Source organism: Monodelphis domestica, chromosome 2 (genome assembly GCF_027887165.1).
Source record: "Monodelphis domestica isolate mMonDom1 chromosome 2, mMonDom1.pri, whole genome shotgun sequence".
Classification (NCBI taxonomy): Eukaryota; Metazoa; Chordata; class Mammalia; order Didelphimorphia; family Didelphidae; genus Monodelphis; species Monodelphis domestica.
In genome coordinates, this window is record NC_077228.1 from 183,849,758 (window position 1) to 183,875,950 (window position 26,193).

Consider the following 26,193-nt stretch of genomic DNA (forward strand, 5'->3'; position numbering starts at 1 on the left):
CCCCAATAGTTAGAGTTGTCCAAAAGTGGAATGAGCTGCCTCTGGAGGGAGTGAGTCCCCCAGTATTGCAGGTCTTTAAAAGACAATGGAGGACCACTTATTAAGGATTTTGCAGATAGGATTCTTGATTATGATAGGAACTGGACCAGATAACCCCTGAGGTCTATCCCCACTTTGAAATGCTACAATTTTATGTCATTTTTGTAGAGTTGGTTCAGTTATGTTGGACTGTGTCCCCATTTGGAATTTTCTTGGCAAAGATCCTGGAATGTTTTGCTGTTTCTTTCTCTAGCTCATTTTACAGATGGGAAAATTGAGGCCAACAAGGTTAAGTGACTTGTCCAGGGTCACACATTGATAATATATAACTTCTCCATAAGAGAAATGGCATTCAGTTAATTCTCAATTCCCCAGATTAATAAATGGGAACTCTGTTATGGATGATTGCAAACAATTCCCTTGCTGTACAAATGACTATTATATTTGACTGGATTCTTTCTTTATTTTTTGTTTTGTTTTGGGCATCACAGAGACTTGAAAAAAAACCCCAACCCTTCCTCCTGTCTTAGAATTGATGATAAGTATCAGTTCCAAGGCAGAAGAGCAGTAAGGGCTAGGCAATTGGGGTTAAATGACTTGCCCAGGACCACATAGCTAGGAAGTGTCTGAGGCTAAATCTGAACCCAGAACCTCTCATCTCTGGGTGTAGCTCTCCATTCACTGAGCCACCTTGCTGCCCTTCCAAAGACTTTTTAAGCTTCTTGTTTGGCTCGGACTAATATTAAAAGGAGCTTGCCTTCTTTGAATACATAGCAACTCTGAATGTAGAGTGTGGGGTAACTAGAGTGTTTCTAGAGTGAGGCAGGTGGGAGAAGGGAGATGGATATGGGCTCAGACATTATGCTTGATCCACTAAGTAGTCAATAGTGCTTAGAATTGCTGCAAATTCTAGATGGGCTGTAGAGTGTGTTTGAAAGATATGAAATTGGACTTTAAGGGACTTGACTTGTAGTCTCAATTTGAGTGATAAGTTGCTGCATGATCCTAGAAAAATTGCTTCATGCTTCCAGGTCTCCGTTTCTTGGTCCTGTCTAAGAGCTTGGTAGCATCTACGTTTTCTTCCAGCTCTAATATTCTCTCCTTTTATCTATATATGCTCTGTACCTTGACTAATGGGAATTGCATATTTACATGCCTAGAAGCATGGAAAATTAAGAGTAGAGACTTAGAATAATATGATCTGGTTGAATTTCACCAACAAGAATGGAGGCTATAGTCTTGTAGTCAGGAAAATCTGAATTCAAGTTTAGCTACTAAAAGATACTGAGGGTGTGATCTTCCCAAACTTGCCTTGGGCCTCAGGCCACTCTCTTTTCTTATAGAAAAAGTTACTGACTAGCATTGGTAGACTTTCCATACTAGGAGTTCTCCATACTGATGAAATCAGAGCTCTGATCCTGGGTGGGAGGGTGGGGGAATTGAATAATGGAGACAGTGTTGTAGAATGGAAAGAACATTGGCTCTAAAGTCAGAAACCTGGATTCAAATCCTACTCCTGAAACTTACTCCTTGTGTGATCCTGGGAAAATCACTTAAACTCTCTGATTTAGTTTTCTCACCTGTAAAATTGGGGAAATAGCACCTACTTCCCAGAGTTGTTGTGGGGATCAAATGAGATAATTTATAGCACTTTGCAAACAGTTAATGTGAGTGAGAGGCAATGGGATGTAGTAAGCAGAGAGCAGAGATCTTGGAGCCAGGAAGACCTGGGTTCAAGTACTACCTCTGATTCATACTATGTGAACCTGGGCAAGTTTCTTCACTTTTCCATGCTTCAGGCAACTCTCTAAGATGTAGACAAGATGCCAACCTACATTGGTAGAGAGTCTCCTGACCTAGGAGTTCCCTATACCAATGGAATCACAAGTACAGTAGTCTTCCTAACAGGAAAAATGGAGGCATTTGAACTGATCTTAAAAATATACCTGGATTTGAAAAGGTCAAGTTTAGCAGTCTGAGGCCATCCCCCAATCTAGAATATTCAAGGAACCCTCCTCTGCTCAGTGCCCTGAAGACAATTCCCCAGACTCCTTCTCTAGTCCTTCTTGAAGTGCTCGCCCTCCCAGTGGCTCAGGCTGCTGGAAATGGAATGAGGAGCCCAATGTTTCAGTGAGAAGAGAGCTGGCTTTGGAATCAGAGGCTCTGGACTTGGACCCAAGCTTTGTTCCTTACTCCCTGTATGGTATTAGGCCTCACTGTATCTGTTTCTTTATCTATAACATAGAGGTTGGAGGTGGGGATGGGGTAGGTTAGACTACATCATCTCTAAGTTGCCACCTAGTTCTAGATCTGGGATACTATGATCTTATCACCTCCCTCTATAGTCTTGTTTCAATTCAACACAAGATGGAAGCCCTAAGGCACATTCTTGGGCTGACAATCAGATGGCACCAAGCTGGCATCCCCAAGGTGAAGGTATCATCTAACAAGCACAGGTATCCAAGATTCCTTGAGCATGAGTTGATGCCATAGTTGGCTCTTAGCAGGTGTCTATGAGGAACACTGACAATTCAACCCCTAGCTCCTTCCCTTAAAAAAAAAGACTGTAGCTGAATTCCACTCTAAGGACCTGGTAACCACTAACTTTTCTACTTTACAATTCCAGTCTCTTTGAAAATGGGATGGGGAGATGAAGAAGTAGTGATTTGGGTGGATTCTTGGAGCAATTCCAGCTTTCATTGCTACTAGGCTGCCATCTTGGCTCCTGTCCCCAGAAGTAGTGAGATGAGAAAATGGCAATGGTAGATGGAATGAGGGAATAGGTGGTTCAGATCCCTAAAGCATGCTACTAAATATTTCTGATCCTGGAGAGGTGGCCTGGTCCCCTGGGATGACCTCCTGCTCCTTGGGCCGTTGCATATCACCCTGGTCTCCTGGAGGGGAGTTAAGTCCAACCCATGGTTTATCATCATTCACCAGGGCTGTAGGGTAAGGTTCCACATAAATGCGTCGGACCATGGGCCGCATATCCTGGTACTTGCTTTTCTTCTCTTCAGGGAGGCTTGAGGTATGGGGTAGAAGTAGATTCCGATGCCTATCAGTTGGGATCCTGATCTGCTTTGCCCCGGTGGTCTCCTGGGACAAGTCTGAAGCCCGGGAGAGATGCTGAGTGTAGACTCCCTCAGAAAGGGACAAGGACTGTGTTTCGCTGTGGATTCGGAGCCAACGGTGATGGCGGCTGAAGTAGCCATAGTGCTGGTGCTTGCTCAGCTTCTTCCTCCCCAAGAAGCTCATTGGCTGTTGGGAGCTGCCTGCCATCTTATCAGGGTTCTTGGCCATGAAGCCTGAGAGGGTCAGACTGTTGAAATACTCAGCACAGGAATGGTCAGTGTCTGGTTCCAGGGCCTGACCCTGGCTGTCCCCTCTTAAAGCCATGCAGGGCTTCATATCATGCACCTGTAAGACATCAGGGGCACTGCCACTCATACCGCTCATGGACTGATGGGAAATATCATGGGATGACAAATAGACCAAGTCCAGTTCTCGGGGACTAAGGGCATCGCTGGAATCATAGTCGCTATCTGTAGGGAGAAATACCTCAGAGCACCCTTCTTCATCTGAACAGGGCTGGGAGTCTGAAAAGAACAGAAAGTATTATTAGAAAATTAAAGTATTTCAAGAGTGAAACCCAAGTTATACTAAATCAGTCTGAGGGAAGGTAGAGATAACCTTCTTGTACTCTAGCGGACAGGCTTCTAAACCTAACTATAACACTCTCTAAATAATTCTATTTCTGTGAAACAAAAATAAAGTGAAAAGATCCAATGAGATAAAAATGTTGGGTTTTGTTTTAATTTTTATTTGTCTTTGTGGCTGTCTTTTGTTTTTATATTATCTTCATTTCAGAATATATACTTCCCTATTCTTTCCCTGGAGAACCATCTCTTCTAATGAATTAAAAAAAAAAAGAGGCAAAAAGTTCAGGATAACTAACCAATACTTCAATTGAGCCTGACAGTGTATATAGTGTCCATTTCCATAGTCTTTGCAAAGAAGAGGAAGAAGCATGCTTGCTTGTTATTTATACTAACAACCTATTTATGTCTCTTTCTCAACTAAGTTTAAGCTTTGAGGGCAGAGGTCATGTTTTATTTTTCTTTGAATATGTATCCCATATACAGCAAGTCTTCAGTAAATGTTGATTGATTCTGACATGTGAAAGTGCCTTGAAATATATTCCTACTAATTGTTTTTTTAAACATTATTTTATTTGGTCATTTCCATACATTGTTCATTGGAAACAGATAATTTTCTCCCCCCCCCCACAGTCCCCCCCCCTTCCCTAGCCGATGTGCGATTCGTCTGGGTATCACATGTGTCCTTGCTCTGAACCCATTTCCTTGTTGTTGGTATTTGCATTAGGGTGCTCATTTAGCGTCTCTCCTCGATCATGTCCCCTCAACCTCTGTAGTCAAGCAGTTGCTTTTCCTCGGTGTTTTTACTCCCTCAGTTTGTCCTCTGCTTGAGGATAGTTTGTTTTTTTTTCTCGTAGATCGCTGCAGGTTGTTCAGGGACATTGTAAAGCCATTCTCCAAATGTAAGTACTATGCCCATTGGTTTCTCTGTGTAAATGGTGGTTAAAAGCCCTTGAGGTTTGGTTTTGGGGGATACAATAGGAGCTGAGCATTCCATTTCTACTAATGATTTAAAATATTATTTCTTGATCTTTGAAGACAGGTTGGCAAAATGGATAGAGGATTGTCCTTGGCATAACATAGAATTGGATTAGTATAGAATGGATCAGAGGTTTAAAGATAGAAGAGACACTAGAAGGGGTCTGGTGAAATCCCTTCACTTTACAGAGGAGGAACTTGGACCAAAGAGGTGTCCAAGATCGCATAGTCAGAGTGGCTCAAGCAGGTTGAGAACCCCGTTGACTCCAAAGCCATCACTCTACTGCCCCACATTGCCATATGAAGGCAAAGAAGTTCAATGCTCTCTGTCATTGTAGGGTGGGGTAGCTTGGTCTTTTGAGACAGAAGGGATGGGTTCAGATTCTGTCCCTGTTACTCTGTGATCTTGAAAAAGTGATTTGCCCAAGGCAGTACAGTTGATATGTCCCAGAAATGGGACTTGAGGTCAGATCTTCTTAGTTCTGTGGCTAGCTCCCTATTATACCTCAAGTGGGTTCAGTCTAGAAATTTTTGTCCCAACGCCCTGGGAGTAGCAGTGCCCCCTAGACTACTGGCCCTGATTCCAACCTGATTTTCTCTGGGGGAACAGGCTTCCTGTGGAAAAGGGGCGAGGCATCTCTACCAACACTGACACCAACACCAACACCAACACCAATGCTAACACTAACTGTTAACCAAATGCCATCATTAGGCAGGTAAGCCCAAGGACTTCAGGAATAGCAATATGGCCCAGATCACTGACTTCCTTCTAGGCATCATCTGAGGAAGCAGTTACTGTGGAGATGTTACCTAGCAACTCCCTCTTGCAGGGACTATAGTACCCCCCAGATCCCTACTAGCAACCACAGCTACTGAAGAACCAGAAACTAAAGTTATCATCACCAAAGTTCTTGACACTTTTAAGTGACTTAAGGTTCTGGTTTTTATCAGTGGAAAAAAATATTTAAAAAGAAGCTGCATTACCATCTACTTTTCCACTGCACTCTAAGGACCATGGGACTTTACCATCTTACATATAGCTGGAACCTCTTATATGTATTGTCTCCCTTCAGCAGAATATGAGCTCCTTAAAAGCAGGGGCTGCCTTTCTTTATTATTTGTATCCCCAGAACTTAGCACAGTGTTTGACATGTAGTAAGGATTCATATACTTTCTAGTCTTTTTTCTTCAGCCCTTTGTTGAGTATCATTTTTAGAGCATTATAACTAAAGAAGGATATTTATGCTTTCTGCATTTTGTTGTGAGGCTTTCATGTCCTATTATATAATTAATTTTTGTGAAGGTGCCATGGACTGTTAAGAAGAAGGTATATTCCTTTCAATTCCCATTCAGTTTCCTCCAGGGGTATATCAAACCCAAGAAAGATAGATAGATAGACAGACTGACAGACGGACAGACAGATAGATAGATAGATAGATAGATAGATAGATAGATAGATAGATGGGTAGATGGATAGAAAGATTAGATAGAATACACAGGGATAGATATAGATGAGATAGAATAGAAGATAGATAGGTAGGTAGAAAGAAATAAAACTAATATTTACTTAGTGCTTTAAAATTTGCAAAGTGCCTTATATACACATAAATTTAGTGTGAGCCTCAGTCACATAAAGTAGATTGAATAGCACCCAAACTCAACTTTAAACAATCATACACATATACACAAACGTCTCAAAACAAATTTTGGAATAGCAGAACCAGCAAAAGACAGGGAAGCAGAATTTCAGCCAAAGAAAATGTAGAGGAACAGCAGGAAGGACCCATCTCACTGGGGTAAGAGGGGATAGATATGGAAATGGCAGAACAAGGAATGGCCAAGCATTTGCAGCGAACAATCTAGCACATAGTGAGAAGCATGAGGAGTAGCCCTGTGCAAGCACATCTGAAGACACTTTCAACAGAAGAAGCAACCTCATGACACAGGAGAGCTGGCAGCTGAGAGTGGAATCCAGCTCAATCCAGTGTATGTAGCACCCAGGGGAACTCAGTGACAGTACTCTCTTCACTCTAGGAGTGGAGCTAAGATTCAACATATAGGTCAGAAAAAAGTCCTCAAAATTAGGAAAAAAAACAAAGAAGCCTGCTCCTAGAAAATTGTTTCAGCAACAGGGAAGACCAAAACACAAGCTCAGAAAGGGGCAGTCATGACAAAACAAAAATGTGCAAAGCCTCAGAATTATAATGGGCTATCTCAAGAAGTGGTGAGTTAGTTCCCCATCATTAGAGGTCTTTAAGCATAGGTTAGATGATCCTTGTTAGGAAAGTGATAGAGAGGAATTCTTGAGGGTATATGTTAGGCTAGAAGGTTGCTGAAGTTCCTTCCAACTTTGATTTTTTGATTCTGAGTAGCCATAAGACCATGGACAACTTGGGCTGGCAGATCATTTAACTAACCTTGAACCTCTACCCATTTTACAGATGAGGACTTTAAAGTCAGGAGGAAGAAAGCAACTTTGTCTATGGCCATCCAGGCACACAAGTAGCTGGAGACAGAGCTGAGACTATAATATAGGGACAGAAATGCTAAATTCTATGTTATTTTTCCACTATGCCAGATCAAGAAATTAAATCTGAGTTTGGTTTTCACCGCTAATTGGAAATGTCCCAACAAATCAGGTCCTAAAAGAAAAACAAAACAGAAAAACAAAACACTCAAGCAAACTGAACTTTGTGGACTAAAATGCCTAGCCTCTTTCATGGCCACTTCAAATGCCATCTCTTATGTCAAAACCTTCCTGATTACTCCTCTCCACTCCCTCATTGGTAGTGCCTCCTCTAGAAATATCTCAGCATTTACTTTTCAAGAAATTATATGTGCAACTTCTCTCCAATAGAATGCACACTCCTTGAGTACTGGGATGGTTTCATTTTTGTCTTATTTTGTCTTATTACCAGGATTAACATGATGCCAGGCACATCATTAAATACTTGATGATTGATTAAGAAGAGTGGTGGTGATCCCTCACTTTTTAAATTTAATAATAAAATCTGAATGTAATTGACTGGTGCTTTTTTGACTTGATGCTTTTTCCAAGAGGAGGAGGAGGAGGAAGCCACATTTACAGAGCAGAACAAGGACCTTTCTCATGCTTCACCCTGTCCCTTTGGAGAAGGGCAGCAAATTAACATGTCAGCATCCTCTCTGGCTAAGAGAGGAGCAGAAACTTGGCAAGTGCTGTCCTCAGAGAGGGCAGAGTATAAGAATGGATTTATGTGAATCCTTAAATCAATAAGAGAATTTGAGAACTGAAAGAGAACTGAGAAATCTGAACATCTAGTCCAGTTCCCTCATTTGACAGATAGAGAAACTGAGACTCTGACCAAGACCACACTATGAGTTAAGAGGAATGCTGGCACAAGATCCTTGGCTCCTGACTTTTCATTCCAATATATGATATTTTTTTATCTATGAGAATTGTGGGTAAAAAGTAATTTCTTTTGTTTCCTCTACTCTTGCCTATTATTTTACTTCTTAGCCTTAAATATTTGGCTCAGACATATCTACATACATCTATGTCAATGATGTCTATGTATATATGAATGACATAAATGTGTTTATGATGGAAATGAATATGTTGTCAGGCTATGTCAATGATATGTGTATGAGCCATATATATACAGTATATATATATTAATAAATGTATATGATGTCTATGCCTATGATGTATATACAAAACATGTATATACAGTGTATATGTATGTGATAGGTATAAAATGCATGTGATGTCTATGTCTATGTCACTGATGTTTTGTTTATATGATGTGCTGTTACATCCCTTCCACATCATGGGGGATCGGGACGTGATGCCACAATTGGGAAAGCTGCATAAAATATTTTGGCCCTTCCCTTCATACCAGCAAAGTCTGAATTTTTTTCTTTTTCTTTTATGGGGTGTTTTCAATACGTTAATATAAAATCGGGTTAAGTGTGTCAGTATAGGCTATGTGTAGGCCAACATTAAGTAAAAATACTGTATGAGAAAAATGGAAAAATATGAAATGAACAGAAAAAAATTTTTAAATGAAAGAAATTTGAGAATACTGAACATACTTCATGTATAATAAAAGGCATTACAATGTTGCTATTATACAATCCTATACATATATTTTATGCATTTCTGAGTTTCTAAACTCTTTCTGTGGGGTCTGCTAGCCTTTGCATTTTGTCTGCTGTTTCTGCAAAATTCCCCCCAAATTCCCATTGAATTTTCTTATACTGATCTGTACTATATCAAGAGTGTGATGGGGAAACTCGCAATGTGGAAGGGATGCCTATATATTATATATGATGCACATAGCACATATGCATGCATGGTGTGTATGTCTATGTGCACACACCTATGGCTTTAAGAATAATTATGCCTTATACACGCAGGCATACACACATGCATATGTGAATAGATTTATGTGTTTATATGCATAATGTAAGTAGCTGATACATATACATATATGCATATATACACAAAGGTATGTGTACATACAAAATGCATGTGTATATATGTGTCCTTGTTATGCAAATAGGTATGTGTATCTATATCTATACCCTTCCTTCAATCTTCAAAGAGTGCATAACAAATCAAGGTTTTACAAGTCAAATCCTAGAGAGAACAGAATTGTACTTTCCCAAGGAGCTGATCTCAGAGCTAACATGAAGGCTATTTCTGATGGGTCTTCTGCTATCTTCTGTCTTTGAGAAGAGGCTCCTGTTCCTTCCTCTGGACATGCAAGATAATCTCCTTTTCAAAGGAATAAATCCTGATGAAGAGGTGAGCTATCCTGGCTACACCTCACCCCTCTCTAAGCCAGCATCTTGAAGGGCAGGGATGAGAGCATCTCTCTCTTTCCATCCTCAGATACTCACACAGTTCTTGGAACACAGGAAACACTTAGGAGATTGTTGAATGGACTGGATAGTGGCTTTGAACAAATCTCTAGTTCAAATTAATAGGTATTTATCCATGATCTACTGAACATGAGATACTTTGGGTAGGTGCTAAGTATACAAAGACAAAAGGAAAAACAGCTTCTGCCCTTAAAGTACTTACAGTCTATCTATCCTATTGGAGAATATAATATGTTAGTAGGCAAGTACATACCTTATGGTTTGGAGAAGAGGGAGAGAGGACTAAATAGCTCAGGGACCAGGAAAGGTTCCTATTTGGGGCTAATATCTACTGTTCCCAGCTATTAAGTCAAGGAGCTAATGTAAACAAATCCTTAAAACACAACAGAAAAATTTTCTCCTTTCAAGCAATCTTGTGGTGAATTTGCTGGGTGACCTTGGCCACATCATTCATCTCTCTAGGCTCATTTCCTCCTCTGAAGATGATCTCTTAAGATTCTCTCCAGCTTTGGCAGTCTTAAGATTTTAAGAAGCAGGTGGCTTTGTACCTCTTCTAGATAGTAAGGAAAGTCCACTTAAATTAAGCATAGAAAGAATAAAACACCTAGGAATTTATCTTCTAAAACAAATCCAGAAACTATACAAACACAATTATAAAATATTTTTATACAAAATCATTTTTAAATAATCTGAGAAATATTAATTGTTCAGGGTGGGCAGAGCCAATATAATTAAAACAACAATCCTACCTAAACTAATCTACTTATTCCAATTAAATTACCAAAGATTATTTTATTGAAGTAGAAAAATAATCACAAAGTTGATTTTGGAATAACATAGGAATGCTTTGGAAAGCCTTGGACCAACTTCCTTATTGGAAAAGGATCAACAGGTATTTGTTAAGTATCCTAAATTTACTCTGGGTGCAATAGGAATTTCATGATTTTTGTTAACAGATACTTTTGAGATGTCTGTTTCATAACAAGTGACACAAAAAGCTTTGCTCCCAGTTGCTCTAGAAGGGAGAATTTTTGGCCTGAGGATAGGAACGTTGGAAAAATCTGCTGATTAAAGTTGTTGTTTCTTACCACTTACTGCCTTTCTCCTCTGGGTCTCTGGGGATGGGGATGGGGATGGAAGACAGTCTATAGGTGATGATGTTGAATTGACCTTCTTTTGATTCTGCTCATTGAAGGGGTCGATTAGTTTCGTGATGGGCAAGCCAGTTCCCGGTTGTTTGTATCTCGCATACTGGAGTGCATCTGTGATCCATCTCATTTCACGCCAAATTTCATCTATTTGCTTTGGAATAAAATCATAGAAGATGCTGAGTTATGAATTGGGTTCCAAAGAAGTTAGATTTTTGTATTTAATTTCAAAACTACAAGTTTCTCAAAGTATTGCTTTTGAATTCATGTTAAATATTCAGAAAACCAGTTAGCTAAGGCATAAAGTTCCATTTATTTTCAAACTCTTGGTAATTAAAAGACGGGGTTATTGTCTTTGCCTTTCTGATGACCAGTTGTGTCCTTGAACAAGTCTTCTCTCTCCCTCTGGGCCTCAGTTTTCTTATGTCTTAAGTGATGATATTTAGCTAGAGTATCACCAAGGTTCTTCCTAATTCTTTGTGAAGTCTTTGAGATTAGAGACTTTTGGGGTCTTTTTTTTGGTATCCCCATTGTTTAATACAGTCCTTAGCATATAAAAGATACTTAATAAATCCTTTTTAACTTGACTTGACATCACATTCTATGATACTATGGTCTAAACCCCTAATTAAAACAGTTGGTCATACTGGGCTTCCTAAAAGTAAGATCCTCACGTGAGTGATGCTAGATTAATGTCTCTTAATTCCCAATTTATGGACAGCTAGATGGCACAGTGGATAAAGTACTTGATTTTGAGTCAGGAAAACTTATCTTCCCCAATTCAAATCCAACCTCAGACATTTACTATCTGGGTAACTCTGGGCAAGTCACTCAATCCTTTTGCCTCAGTTTTCTAATCTGTAAAATAACCTGGAGAAGAAAATGATAAATCACTAGTAGTACCTTTGCCCAGAAAACCCAAATGGGATCTTGAAGAGTCAGAAATGACAACAATGATCAAGTCTGAATCCCAGTTTTGACTCATTTCTTATGTGACCTTGGGCAAATCACTTAATCTCTCTTTGGCTCAATTTCCTTAGATATTATATGGATTACTTGGACTATTAAATGGATTACTTGGACTAAATGCTTTCTAAGGTCTTGTTCAGCAGTAAATGTATTATTTGATGATCCATAGACATAAAGAAACATGAAACTATGCTGTTGTAGAGAACAGTTGATCAAGTACTAAGGGCAATCAGAGAATTAGCAACCATTGTTGGAGTTGGTATTCCATAAAGATAGTCACAGAAAGCCAAGAAAACCTGGTGAACTCTCCACTTTCACCTCCAACCCAATAAATAGAATTAAAGCTCTTTGAGAAGATGGATTTTTTTTTCATTCTTATATTTGTACTTCCAGGCTCTCACACAGTACTTGTAGCATAGAATAACTGATTGATAAATGTATTGATAAAATAAATACTTGTCAGAGTGAATGTTCTATCTTTGGTTACTAGTCTATGATCTCCTGGTGGGGCTGTTGAATTCCTCTGGCTTGCTTACATTGGAATAGACTAGGTCTATCCTCAGAACTGGGTTTGGAGGTCTTGAACCAGGAAATAGTGTTGGATTCATTCTTCTTGGGTACTTGCCTTTCAGCTGCCAGAACTTCAGAGAGGTAGGTATAAGGAGGTAGATCTAGGGAGTTCATCAAGGAACTCATGCAATACCTCTTTGGGATTTAACTTGTTTTCTCTGTAAAATGGTATGGTTGAATTAAATAATTTTTTAGTTATTAGAATTTTTTAGTTATTAGAATTTTTTTCTGAATATGTGATTGACCTCCTGGGCAATTTTGGTGGTCTATGGATGCCTTAGAATATTTTCAAATGTATGAAATAAAACACTAACCCTAAAACATATAGAATTGTGAATTAAACCAATTATATTAAAACCTCTCTCTCTCTCTCTCTCTCCCTCTCCTTCCCTCTCCCTCTCCCTCTCGCTCTCCCTTTCCCTCTCTCTGACAAGGGCATGGACTCCAGATGAAGAAACTTTATGAACTGATGATTTCAAAGAGTCTTTTTGGCTAGACATCTGTGGACCCAAGGTTGATTTTAATGGAACTTAGCTAAGTAGCATTTAAAAAAAACCCTTACCTTCCATCTTAGAATCAATGCTGTGTATTGGTTCCAAGGCAGAAGAGTGGTAATGGCTGGGCCATGGGGGTTAAGGGACTTGCCCAGGGTCACACAGCTAGGAAGTGTCTGAAGTCAGATTTGAACATAGGACTTCCCATCTCAATCCACTGAGCTACCCAGCTGCCCCCTTAGCTAAGTAGTTTTAAAAGACATCCAATTAATTTTCATCAATTTTTGCCTTCTACTGTTGATCTAAAGGTAACTGACAACATAATCCTTTTTGGTCTTAAAGGTCCAAACTGGAGTGCTAAAGACTTGCTGACATATTAAAAACAAAACAAAATAAAACAAAAAAATGGAAAAAAACTCAACCTATAAGCTTCACGGATCTGTTTGTTACAATGTTCAGTACCCATTTCTTTTCACCTTGCCTTAAAAAAATCAGTTTTCAACTCATAAATTAGTGCCCCCCCATTCCCACCACTGTACCTAGGTGAGATATTATTTTTATTAAAACATGAGGGTGATCAGCTTTCTCACAACCTGGTTACAAGGTGCCCGTGGGGATGATAGATTGGTCATATTAAATGAGCTGTGTTTCTAATACAGCTTAGGAGCATTTGAAGCATTACAGTATATAAATTATATCCTAATTGCCATTTCAGCTTTAGGGGCTCCGGAATATGCCAAGCTCAAGGCCTCGACAATCTGTGCTCTGGGTGGGCTGCTGGGAGAGTCTGCAGACCTTATCTGTGATTTTCTCCGCTGCCCGACTCCCCTCCTCGCTGGCTGTGCTCTCTGGCTTCTCTTCATAGCCTTATTTACATAGACTCCTTTGCTCTTTACAATGTTTGGTTTGTGTAGTGACTTCAACACTGTCTTAGATCTGGAATCATACAAATGCTCTCGTGGCTTGTGGTCGCCTCTGAAGGTTGCAGTATGTGGTGGGCTGAGACGTGTGCACCAATAGGTGAGTGGCTGCAGCTGGTTTTCATTTGGAGAGGGGCAAGGAAAAAAAAATGAGGGTGAAGGAAAGGCCTGATCAAAATACTCCTAGCCCAATAGCCAAGCTTTCTTTCTGGGGCTGGGAGGTGCGAGAGAGAGAGATTTGGGGCTGAAATGATCCCATCCCAGCGGGAGTGGGAGGACTCCCCGGAGCCTGGGGAATCTGTGAGAGAGTCCGAGTCTCTTTGGTTGGAAGGGATGGGTTTTTAACCCTTTGGGAATTGGCTTCCTTCCAAGGCATTTATGCCCTTTCATCCTGGTTGTCTGAAGGAAGGGTACGAGTGCTGGTGTGGTGAAGGGATGGGACAGGAAGGGGGTGCTTCAAATTCCCTGCATGGGGAAAATGAAACAGGTTGGGAATTCAGCTGAATTCCCAACCTGTTCCATCTTCTTATAGCTGTCTGGGTTCATTGGTTGGACTGTGGAAAGAATGGAAGGTTGGAAATGTGGTGGGGGGAGCTAAGATGAAAGTGGGTGGAAGATACCCCCGGATATCAGAATGTTTATTTGGAACAAAATTCAGACAAATAGAAGAAGCTCCATCTTTGGGGACAGTTGGGTTGCTCAGTGGATTGAGAGCCAGGCCCAGAGCTGGGAGGTCCTGGGTTCAAATCTGGCCTCAGACACTTCCTAGCTGTGTGATTCTTAACCCTCATTGCCTAGCCCTTACTGCACTTCTGCCTTGGAACTGATACACAGTGTTGATTCTAAGACAGAAGGTAATGGTTATTAAAAAAAAGCTTCATCTTTATAAAGAAAGATATTGGTCCATGGGGGAGTGGATAGAGAGATGGATGTGGAGTCAAGTAAATCTGAGTTCAATCTCACCTCAGATATTTGCTGGCTTTTCAATTGTGGGCAATTCACCTAGTCATTCTCAACCTCAGTTTCTCACTAGCAGTAGCAATCACAGAAGAAAAAGAAATTGAAGGGATTAAAATAGGCAATGAGGAGACCAAGCTATCACTCTATGCAGATGACGTGATGGTCTACTTAAAGAATTCTAGAGAATCAACTAAAAAGCTAGTGGAAATAATCAACAACTTTAGCAAAGTTGCAGGACACAAAATAAACCCACATAAATTATCAGCATTTCTATATATTTCCAATAATTCTCAGCAGCAAGAGTTAGAAAGAGAAGTTCCATTCAACCTCAGTTTCTTCATCTATAAAATGGAAATGATGATAGCCTTTATCTCCCAGCTACAGTTGCTCCAACGGTGGAAGATGTGCAGACTGAAACCCAGGTGCTGGAGGAGTCCCCAAAAGAGAGGAAGTTGCTTCTTGGGGAAGGGCTGGAGAAGCATCCTTTGGAGAACAGGTGGGCCTTATGGTTCTTCAAGAATGACAGGAACAGAGCTTGGCAAGATAATCTTCACCTAGTTACCAAGTTTGAGACTGTGGAGGACTTCTGGGCAATCCACAGCCACATCAAACTGGCCAGCAAACTGTCCTCAGGCTGTGACTATGCCCTTTTCAAGGATGGCATTGAGCCTATGTGGGAAGATAGCAGGAACAAACATGGTGGCCGATGGCTGGTCAGCTTGGCCAAACAACAGCATCAAAGCAACCTGGATCGGCTCTGGCTAGAGATGCTTCTTTGTCTGATTGGGGGGGGGCCTTTGAGGAATACAGTGAGGAAGTGTGTGGGGCTGTGCTCAATGTTCGCACCAAGGGGGACAAGATAGCCATTTGGACCAGTGAGGCTGAGAACCAGCCAGCTGTCACCTTTATTGGACGTGTCTACAAGGAGAGTCTGGGACTCTCTCCGAAGGTCATTATTGGCTACCAGGCTCATGCAGACACAGCCACCAAGAGCAACTCTTTCACCAAGAACAAATTTGTGGTGTGAGGTCCTAGCACGTACACAGGTTCTTCTTACTCTGGACTATAATAGTGTTCTCTCCCCACCACACCCCTCATTTCACCTGAATTAAAAATGAACAACAAAAAAAGCAAACCTTGGCCTAGCTTAAAGCACTATATAAATGTTAGTTATCATTAAGGGTTATGGGGAGGGTGGCTAACATAAAATGGGAACAGAATCTAAGTTAGTCAATGGAGCACTGCCCTAAATATATTTAGAGCCATTTTTTTAAACCCTTACCTTCTATCTTAGAATCAATACTGGTTCTAAGGCAAAAGAGTGGTAAGGGCTAGGCAATGGGGGTTAAGTGACTTGTCCAGGGTCACACAGCTAGGAAGTCTCTGAGACCAGATTTGAACCCAGGACTTCCCATCTCTGGGCCTGGCTCTCAAGCCACTGAGCTACCCAGCTGCCCCCATTTAGAGTCATTTTGGAAGAACAGAAAACAGAAAGGGGGAAAGGACCTTAGAGACCACCTCCTATTTATTCAGTTTGACAATACTACTCCTCTGGGGGAAGGGGTGTTAGACAAAATGTACCTAGATAAGTAAAAAAATAGCACTCATGATGGGAGATGAGTAGGAAGTGGCATTTGGGCCAGTTCTTGAAGGAAGATAGGGATCCTAAAAGACACAGGTGAGGAAGGAACTTCTACCAGGTATAGAGGGATAGCCTGTGCAAAGACTAGGGAGGGGGAAGAGCAAGCAGGCTAATTTACTGGAATGTAGAGTGGACGAAGGGAACTAATGTGAAAGAAGCCAGCAAAGGTATACTGAACTCAGCTTGTGTGATAACTTAAATGTGAAACAGAGGATATTTATATTTTGACAGACAGGCAGTAGGCAGCTTCTGAAAATTTTTGAGGAGGGGAGTGGCATGGCCAGATCTGTGATCTAGAAGGGTTATTTTGCTATCAGTATAGAGGATGGCTTAGAGAGCAGGGAGATTGGAAGCAGTAAGACCAATTAATGGATGATTACAACAGTGCTAGCCAGAGATGATGGTGTGAACTAGGGTGGCTGTGTCAATGGCAACAAAAAATTCAGATGGTTGGGAGAAATGCTATGGAAGGAGATTTGATAAGACTTGACAACTGTTATATAAGAAGGGGCTAAGGAGAGTGAAGCCAGGAAGACTCATCTTTCTGAGTTAAATCCAGCCTCAGATACCTGTTAGCTGTGTGACCCTGAGCAAGTCACTTACCCCAGTTTTCCTCACTTTTCTCAGCTGTAAAATGAGCAAGGGAAGGAAATGGCAAATTGTTCTAGTATTTCTTCCAAGAAAACCTCTTATGGGATCACTGAGAACTGGGTAAGACAGAAACAATTCAATAATGAGAGTGAAATGTTGAGAATAGCATCAACAGTGTGAATGTGACAGATTTAAAGATTGATAGTGGGGTAGCTAGGTGGTTCAGTGAATTGAGAGCCAGACCTAGATCCAGGAGGTCCTGGGTTCAAATGTGGTCTCAGATTCTTCCTAGCTATGTAACCTGGACAGGTCATTTAACCCAATTGCCTAGCCCTTACCAATTTTCTGCCTTGGAATAAATATTTAGTTTTGATTCCAAGATAGAAGGTAAAGGGTTTAACAACAACAACAACAAAAAGGGAAGTTAGGAAAAAAGGGGAAGTTCAAGGGAAAGGATAATGAGTTTCATTTTGGACATGTTGAATTTAAACTACCTAGAGGACATTTGGGTGGTGATATCCAAGAGCAGCTGGAGATGTGAAATTACAGCTCAGGAGAAAGATGAGGGCTGAGTATATGGATCTGGGAGCCATCTCAATAGAAATGATAACTAGATTCATGGGAACTAGTGAGATTCTCTAGTCCCAAGGGAAGAGGAAAATGAAGAGGACTCAAGTCAGAACTCTGAGATAGAATCACCTTGAGGCTACAGGAGAAGAGTGAAGATCCTGCAAAGCAGACTGAGAAGGTCATACAGAGAGGAGAAGATCCAGTAGAAGAGTGTTAGAAAAGCTGGGCAGAAGAGTGTATGACCATGTCAAAAGCAGTGGAAAGGTCAAGAAAGATGAGTACTGGGGAAGTACAAATAGTTTTTTTTTTTAATTTATCTCTGAAAAAGAAGAGATTAAATATTAGCTTGAAGGGATAGCAGAGTCAAGCTAAGTATTTTTAAGAATGGGAAAGATTTAGGTATGTTTGGAGGCAACAGGAAAGGGGCAGAGAAAGAGAGGACTAACAGGGTAAATTGCTAGAGGAAATAGAAGAGAATGAGAGCAAAGATCTAAATGAAAGGTATGACCTTGATCAAGAATTAGGCTACCTCTTCATCTGTAACAAAGAGAGAATGAGGGACGATTTGACAAAGGATATTTCTTTTTGAAAGACTTGTTCAAATTGTACTTTCATTTCTGTTTCAGGAAGGCTGGGATGTTCAGTTGCTATAATTCTACACATTGCTTCTTATAGTTTGGCATAAAACTGTGGACTAGCCCACTCTCATTTCCTCTAGATACATAATTCTCCTGTCTCTTTCTCAAATCAGCATCTCTTTCAACAAGATAAAACCAGGGAATAAAAAAAGTTCTTTTTCTCCTTCCTTCCTTCCTTCCTTCCTTCCTTCCTTCCTTCCTTCCTTCCTTCCTTCCTTCCTTCCTTCCTTCCTTCCTTCCTTCCTTCCTTCCTTCCTTCCTTCCTTCCTTCCTTCCTTCCTTCCTTCCTTCCTTCCTTCCTTCCTTCCTTCCTTCCTTCCTTCCTTCCTTCCTTCCTTCCTTCCTTCCTTCTTCCCCCTACTCATCTGGGACATTACAGTACCATGACAGGAAGGTGAGTAAAGCTGGGGCAAGTAGGAGAGAAGGCTAGAAAGAACTCTTTAAGGATTTAAAGGATGGCCATCTCAATCAACATTTCTTACTAAAACTTCTTCTATTATCTCCTAAATTTGCATCTCCATAAATCTTTATGTCTAATATTTACAAAATTTTTGTATTTGTATTATGCTTTAAATTATAAGAACTGTCATGCTACTGTTTTCTTTCTGATTTCATCAAATGAACTCAATGTGGATGTTAGTAATATTCCCATTTTGTAAGTGAAGATTTGAAGAAGCAGTTAGGTGGTGCAATGGATGCAGTCAGGAAGTTCTTAGTTCAGATCTAGCCTCAGACAGTTACTAGCTGTGTCTTCCTGGGCAGGAACTTAGCTTCTGCTGCCTCAGCTTCTTCAACAGTAAAATGGAGCTAATAATAACATTCACTTCCCAGGGTTGTTGTTAGGATCAAATGAGATAATATTTGTAAGGAGAAGGAAATAAGCATTTTTATAGCACTTATTATGGGCCAGGCACTGTGCTAAGTGCTTTCAAATATTATTTCATTTGTGTTTTACAACAATTCTGGAAAGTAAGTGCTATTATCATTCCATTTTATAGTTGAGAAAACCAAAGTAGATGGAAGTTAAATGACTTACCCAAAGTTATATAGCTATTAACTATCTGAAGGTAGATTTGAATTTGGGTCTTTCTGACTCCAGGCACAGCGCCCTTTCTATTACATCACCTAATTGCCTCTAATAAAACATTTAGAACACTGCTTGGCTCACAGTAGGCACTTAATAAATGTCTTTTTCCTTCTTTCCTTAAGTGACTTTACTGTAAGGCTTAGTGGCCTAGCCAGAGTTAGAAAGCAGATATCTCCACTCTGAGCTTAGAGTTCCTTCCATGAGCTCTTGTTGCTTTTTAGAGTGCCTGTGCACCAGTTGTCCACTTGCATTTTATCATATGACACTAACTTTTAGGTCAACAAAAACTAAGTCTCAACACTATGGAAATCCCCTAGTTCTTTGGCCAAAGAACAGATTTCCCTGTTAATACTGACACTGTCCTAAGAGTCCTCAATCCCCCCAAAAGCTAGATCTTAAAGGAAGCCAAACTGACTGAGTTAAAAAGAGCTGCCATGATCTCATTGTCAGTTATTTTTTTTTAAACCCTTACCTTCTGTCTTAGAATCAATACTAAATATTGGTTCCAAGGCAGAAGAGTGGTAAGGGCTAGGCAATGGGGGTTAAGTGACTTGCCCAGGGTCACATAGCTGAGAGGTATCTGAGTATCTGAGGCTAGATCTGAACCCCAAACCTCTCACTTCTAGGCCTGGCTGCTATCCACTGATCTACCTTTGGCTACTTATTTTTCTTTTCCTGAGGTCAACTCCTTTAGATTTTAGTTATCATCCATTTGTCTCATTTTTTTTGAAAGCTGCCATTGAAAATTAAAAAAAAAAAATAAAGTAGTCTACAATAAAAAAAAAAAGAAAAAAAGAATACATTGTGTTACTCATACTGAGGAATGAGCAGATAAGTTAAGCCACCAGAGGAGAGCAAGGTTCTTCTATCTGCCTCTACCTTGCTGGTTTTACCTTGGAGTTGAGAAGTCTCATTGCCTATGGCTGTGGCAGAATGGGCTCTCTGTGGAATTCTGATTCAGCTGTAGTTTTTCATGGAAACTGATAGGAATCTTTTTTGCTTTTGTTTTTGCTCTACCCTAGGCACTGTGTCTTCCTCAAGTGGAGCAGGAAATATATGAAAAGTACATACATGTTCTTTAAATATATTGGCAAAATTTGATATGTTTCCAAGGGTATAATGCCTTTGTTCAATTCAGCATGTACTCATCAGGCACTTACAATGTTCAGATCATTAGGTATCGGGAATTTGTGAACCCTTTTTCAGTGGGATTAATTCCATCCACCAAAGTAGACACAACTCATTTCTGATTGGTAGATAAGTCTTTGGGAATTGCTTGCGACAGACACATAGAGGTTAAATGACTTTCCCAGCATGGTTGTTCAGTTGTTTCAATCATGTCTGACTCTTTGTGACCCTGTTTGGGGTTGTCTTGGCAAAGATACCGGAGCAGTTTACCATTTCCTTCTCTGGCTCATTTTACAGATAAGGAAATAGAAACAAACAAGGTTAAGTGACTTACCCAGGGTCACACAGCTGTAAAGTGTCTAAGGCCATGTTTGAATTCCTGAAGATGAGTCTTCTTGACTCCAGGCCTGGCATGCTATCTGTAGTGTCACTTAGTTGCCCTTTCCCAGCATTACCCAAGTAGTAAGAATCAGAAGCAAGACTTAAATTCAAATTTTCCTGTGGCCAAACCCAGCACCCTATCCACTGTGTCATTCTGACCCATAGTTACTAGAAATATGAAGATTAAAACATACACACCCAGCCCCTTTCCTGAATGAGTTTGTATTCCAATGAAGGATTGAGGTGAGGAGGGGATAAAGACATTTATCAAGATAACCATAAATTAGAAAATTATTAAATACTCAAGAGGGGTTCAATAGAAAAGGATGAGAGGTTTGGGGGAGGATACATGGAACTGGGTGATAGGCTTAATGATGACTTGGCCTACATGCCTCCCCACTCAACTGATGAGGAAACAGAGGTCCAGGAGATATGATTTGTTCAAGGTTACTCAGATGTTAATGGCATAGTCTTTGGGATGCCAGATTCAGTCCTCCTTCCACCCCATCAGGCTGTTCCCATTTCTCTGGCTGAGGAGGCATCTATTGGGGCATAAATTGGATTCTCATCTCCCACCTCTTCCTTCCTCTCCTTCACCTAGACAGAAGCACAGAGTTACCTGCACATAATCTAAGACTTGCTGGTGTCTTTGCTTGGCTGCTGCTACTTCGCTGTCTGAGATTGCTTCCCTCAGGGATTGCTGGGTGTTCAAAGAATCGAGCTCCGCGACAGCAGAAAGGCGGCAATATAGACCAATAAATTTCTCCCTGTAGCTACAAAAATGAACTGGAAAATGGACAAGCAAAATAAAACATGTTAAGATCTGGTATCAAAATAGAGAAATTCATACCTTGGAGAAAACAAGTTGAACGAAAACATGATTTATTAATCCGATCAGTGGAAAATATTAAGCCATAAATAAATTATAAATGTGCTCTTAAGGGGCCAGTTGTCTGGCTTTACTCAGACAGTTTTTCCTTTTAAGGATTTTACTCAGGCCTGAGTAAGACACAGGGAAATGGTGTGGGCTAAAGCCAGAGTTTATGTGGACTTTTTCCTCTTAGGGAAATACACACACACACACACGTATCTTATCCATGTATCCACACATCTATCCATCTCCAATCTATTTTTCTTTGGGATGGGGAGGAATTTGGACCTGTGATTTCATTGGTGTAGTGAACTCTTGGTTGGGAAATAATAATAATACCCAACATTTATATAGTACCTACTATCAGTCAGATACTGTGGAAAGGGCTTTACAATCATGATCTCATTTGATCCTTGCAACACTCCTGTGGGAAATATGGGAAATATGTGCTAATACCACCTCATCATATAGATGAAGAAACTGAAGCAAACAGAGGTTAAGTGACTTGTCCAGGCTCACATAGCTAGTAAGTATCTGAGGACTTATGTGAATACCTGACTCCAGGTCAAACAATCTCACCCAGCTGCCCTGAGGAAACTTATACTCTGTCGATGACAATCAGAAAATGTTCTGAAAGTTTTGATCTTTGAGTTCCCTAGAGCACTGAAGAGTTAAGCCTCTTACACATGGTTATATAGCCAGTATATATAAAAGACAGGATTCTAACCCAGATCTTCCTGACTTCAGGTCCAACTCTATACAATGCCATGCTGACTGAGATATATATTCTTATCTCTATCTTTATCCCCATCCTCATCCCATCTCCATCTTTATCACCTCCATCTCTCTCTCTCTAGCACATCCTCTACCTCTATCTCCTTCTCTCTCATCTCCACCCATATCTCTGTATATGTCACTTTTTCTACCTCTGTCTCCATCTCTTTCATTTTCATGCAGATCAGTAGCCATATACCTATTTATAATGATCTCTTCCCAATCCAAGTCTCCATATATAGCTACAACAATATCTATATCTAGAAAGAGGAGAGATTGCTTTGTTCTTTGGGGTTGTACCTTGAGTAACTGACAGTGCTTGGCACATAGCAAATGTACAATAAGTATTTGCTGATTTGTTGATATTTCACTTTCATAAAATTAGAAAAATCAGTTTGCTTATCACTTCAAAGAAAAAAAAAAGGCACAGCAGAAACCCAAAATCTGGGTTTGATTTTTCAGTTTGGTTTTCACTGAATGTCAGGATTTTAGTCAGGACTAGAAAGACTGAGACAAAAACATGAGAGATTATTCTTCTCCGTATCCCTGTAGCCTATCTTTGAAACCCTGAGTATCTGTACAGAGCCTGTCATAACTGGGATTTGTCTTCCTTTCAGCCCTGCCCCCTCACACAGCTCCTCCCTCTCCCCCAACAATTTTAGCCTCTTTGGAAGTTCCTGGGAATTGAACTCCAAGTGGGGCATGCCAAGGCTGGACTTCTTCCCCCTGAGGGCAATGGAAGTCTGGGGCATGGGGCTAGGCAGTGAGGAGGGATCAGCGGTGGCCTGAGTCCTTGGCATCATGGGGACGTGCCCAGCCTGCTTCGAGGAGGTAGTCCCACCCTGATCCATGGAAGGGTAGCTGGCCCCAGACCACATTCCACACCTACTGACCAGCCTCTGATGAATAAGCCAAACTCCAGTTGCTTACTTGAACTGCCCTGACTGACCACACCTTACCCCATTGGTGTCTCCTCCAAAGGGGTGAGACAACCACTTTGAGTCTGGTGAGGAGGGTCGTCCTTTGTCTACTCCCCAGCATTGTGCAATGGGGAGTCACGTTTTCCTGAAAACCTCATTTGCTCCCTCAGGAGATCCATGTGCTGTTGTCCATGCTCTGAATTCCAGATGGGCGTAGCCATTTAGGCCAGCCCGTTGCAGCCTTTTTCATATTTGTTTCTTGGTTTCTTTGGTGAGGGGGACCAAAGGGAGCATCTACCTCCTTTTCTGTTAGTGGTTAGTTTGGTTAACAAGAGGGAGTGGCCTCGGAAGTCTCTGGTCCTGGGACTGAGGCCTGGACATTAGGGACCAGACCTTGGAAGTGACTAAGTTCCCCCTCCTTCAGCGGAGTGAAGCAAGCTGCTCTAGACTCTAGCACCAAACCCTCTCCAGGCTTGGTGAAGGAGGCTCTCTTGTGCCTGCCCCCTTCTCTCCATGTACCCAACCATTGCATGACTTCAGGCCTTCCTTCTCATCTGGACATTTGCAAAGCTTTCCTCATTGGGCTCTCTGCCTCAAGCTTCTCCCCTCTCCAGTCTGCCTGGCTTCCATCCAGCTGATGAAGTGATTTTCCTAAAACCCAGGACTGACCATGCCACGCTTCATACATCCCCTTATTACTTCAAAGGTCTAATACAAGCTCCTGCATTTGGCATTGAAAGTCCTTTACAATCTGGTCCCTACTATTCCAGGTATTTCTACGCCTTTCTACCCAGCAAAAACTTTAGGATCCAATCAAATTGGCTTTCTTGCTATTTCTCACTCTATTTCCCATCTCCATTCATCTGTACTAGTTAGCTGTCCTCTATGTCCAAAATGTATTTTTCCTTTTCTTCTTCTTCTTAGAATTTTCATTTCAGGGCAACCAGGTAGCTCAGTGGCTTGAGAGCCAGGTATAGAGGATGAGAGGTTTTGGGTTCAGATCTGACCTCATACTTCTTAGCTGTGTGACCTTGGGCAAGTCACTTATTTTCTTAGCCTTCACCACTCTTCTGTCTTAGAATCAATAAATATTAATTCTAAGATGGAAACTAAGGGTTTAAAAATAATTCTTAATTTCCTTCATAATTAATTCTTTCATAATGTCCTCAACTGCCAGTGCTCCCCCTACCTAATTTTTCTTCTTATTTTTATTTTGGACATATTTATCATTTAATCCTAACCACTTTTCTGCATTAGAATCAATCTACATTGATTCTAAGATATAAGATAAGGTTTTTTTTTTTGAAGATTCAACATGGGACCACCTTCTAATGAATTCTTTCTTAGTCTCCCCAAATGCCAGTGTTTCCCCTATCTAATTTTTCTTCTTCTTTTTATTTTGGACATATCCTATGTATACACCTAAATGTGAATGTGTCTATCTCTTGATAAAATGTAAATTCCTGACTTCACACCTTTTACAATGTACAGCACATCGTAGGTGATTGATAAATTTTTGTTGAATGACTGAGTACACTGTATATCATATGTCCCCCTCTCTTACCACTGCCCACTTTTATCCTTGATTTCATCTCGGTGACAACTAAGTCAAGGATACCCTAGATAGCAGGGAAGTAAGAGTAGATCTGCCCCTACAATTTATATATCCCCCAATTTTGGCATTTTTCAAATTATATCCACCTTTGCCTTCCTTATGCCATTTTTTGGGGGGATAAAACCTATGATTTCATTGGAATTGAAAATCCCAATGAAGAAACTTCCTTTACCAATGTAGATAGATGTCTGCACTGCAACTTAAGAGTCTTAGAGAGTTCCCTGGGGCCACTGAAAAGGCAAATGACTTGCCTAGGGTCCCACTGTTAGTATGCAAGACTTTTCCCCAGGTTTCTTCATTTTGAGGACCAATCTCTATTCACTAGACTATGCTAATTTTCATAAACTATTTAGTTCTTCTTTAAGAGTATGCCACTATTTTAATGGTTATGGCACAAGACACTACACAAGCTATCTAATATACTTTTTAGTGAAGGGGCCCAAGGAGTAAACCAATAAATGGAAAGAATGAGTCCTGTTTCATTTGCAGAGGTGAGAGAATACTAACTCTTATTCCAAAGCTAAGGTCACTTAGATTTTGCTCCAAAGGACTTCTTTTATCCTATTTGATCTTGGTCTATTCTGTTTTAGATTATTCCCAATTTGAAGGGTCTTTCTGGGCTGTGAGACTGCCTGGTATCTACTGCAGAGTCACAGAATCTGAGCCCTAGAAGTTTCTGTGACATTCTAGTTTTCTTTTGTCCCCAAACAGCCCCATAAATCTGACCTCATGCTTTTCAAAGTAGGGATTATGTCCTGTTAGCACTTAACAGATGTCATCTTTTGGCAGGAGTAAAATGTCTTAGAGCCACTCTTTCTAAGCCAAACCAATTTTTAAGAGAAAACTCTCTCTCTCTCTCTCTCTCTCTCTCTCTCTCTCTCTCTCTCTCTCTCTCTCTCTCTCTCTCTCTCTCTCTCTCTCTCTCTCTCTCTCTCCTCTCTCTCTCCCTCTCCTCTCCTTTCTATCTCTCTCCTTCCTCTTTCTTCTGTCTCCATCTTTTTCTGTTATCTCTTTCTTAAGAAAAAAGGAAGGAAAGGAAGAAAAGAAAGAGAAAAACAGAGAAAAAAGTGTTTAATGGAAAGAAACCTGCATTTGGAAAGAAAGAAGACCTGAATTCAAATCCTAGTTCTACTTCTTACTGACTGAACAACTTTGAATTGCTGGGCCTCACTTTTATAACATAAGGAGGTGGAAGCAGGTGATCTCTAAGTTGGCTGTTGATTCCACAAATTCTTTAGACAATGACTTAGAAAAGAAGAAAAAAGTTGAAATAACTCCTTTACAAAAAATGTACTAGACCACTAGGTCCCACAAGCAATGAGTGGATGAGATATTTTCTCTAATCCTTATAATCTCTCAAACCCTCTCCAAAACAG

At 40.6% G+C, this 26,193-nt stretch overlaps 2 protein-coding genes across 2 annotated transcripts in view; one reads left to right on the forward strand and one right to left on the reverse strand.

Annotated features, from left to right (window-relative positions):
* Positions 1–482: 482 nt before the first annotated feature.
* ANKFN1 (ankyrin repeat and fibronectin type III domain containing 1) overlaps positions 483–26,193 on the reverse strand; it is a 587,864-nt gene continuing 562,153 nt past the window's right edge. Inside the window, exons 18-20 of the mRNA XM_056816551.1 lie at positions 21,257–21,423; positions 10,628–10,841; positions 483–3,635 (exon numbers count right to left, since the gene is read on the reverse strand). Coding sequence (XP_056672529.1) covers positions 2,836–3,635; positions 10,628–10,841; positions 21,257–21,423 — 1,181 coding nt within the window. The 3' untranslated portion in view covers positions 483–2,835. The remainder of the gene's footprint in view (positions 3,636–10,627; positions 10,842–21,256; positions 21,424–26,193) is intronic.
* On the forward strand, positions 13,671–15,735 carry LOC103102859 (eukaryotic translation initiation factor 4E-like). Its single transcript, XM_056820181.1, is given in 3 exon segments — positions 13,671–13,740; positions 14,979–15,385; positions 15,388–15,735. Coding segments are annotated over 3 exon segments (717 nt in total). The 3' UTR covers positions 15,628–15,735.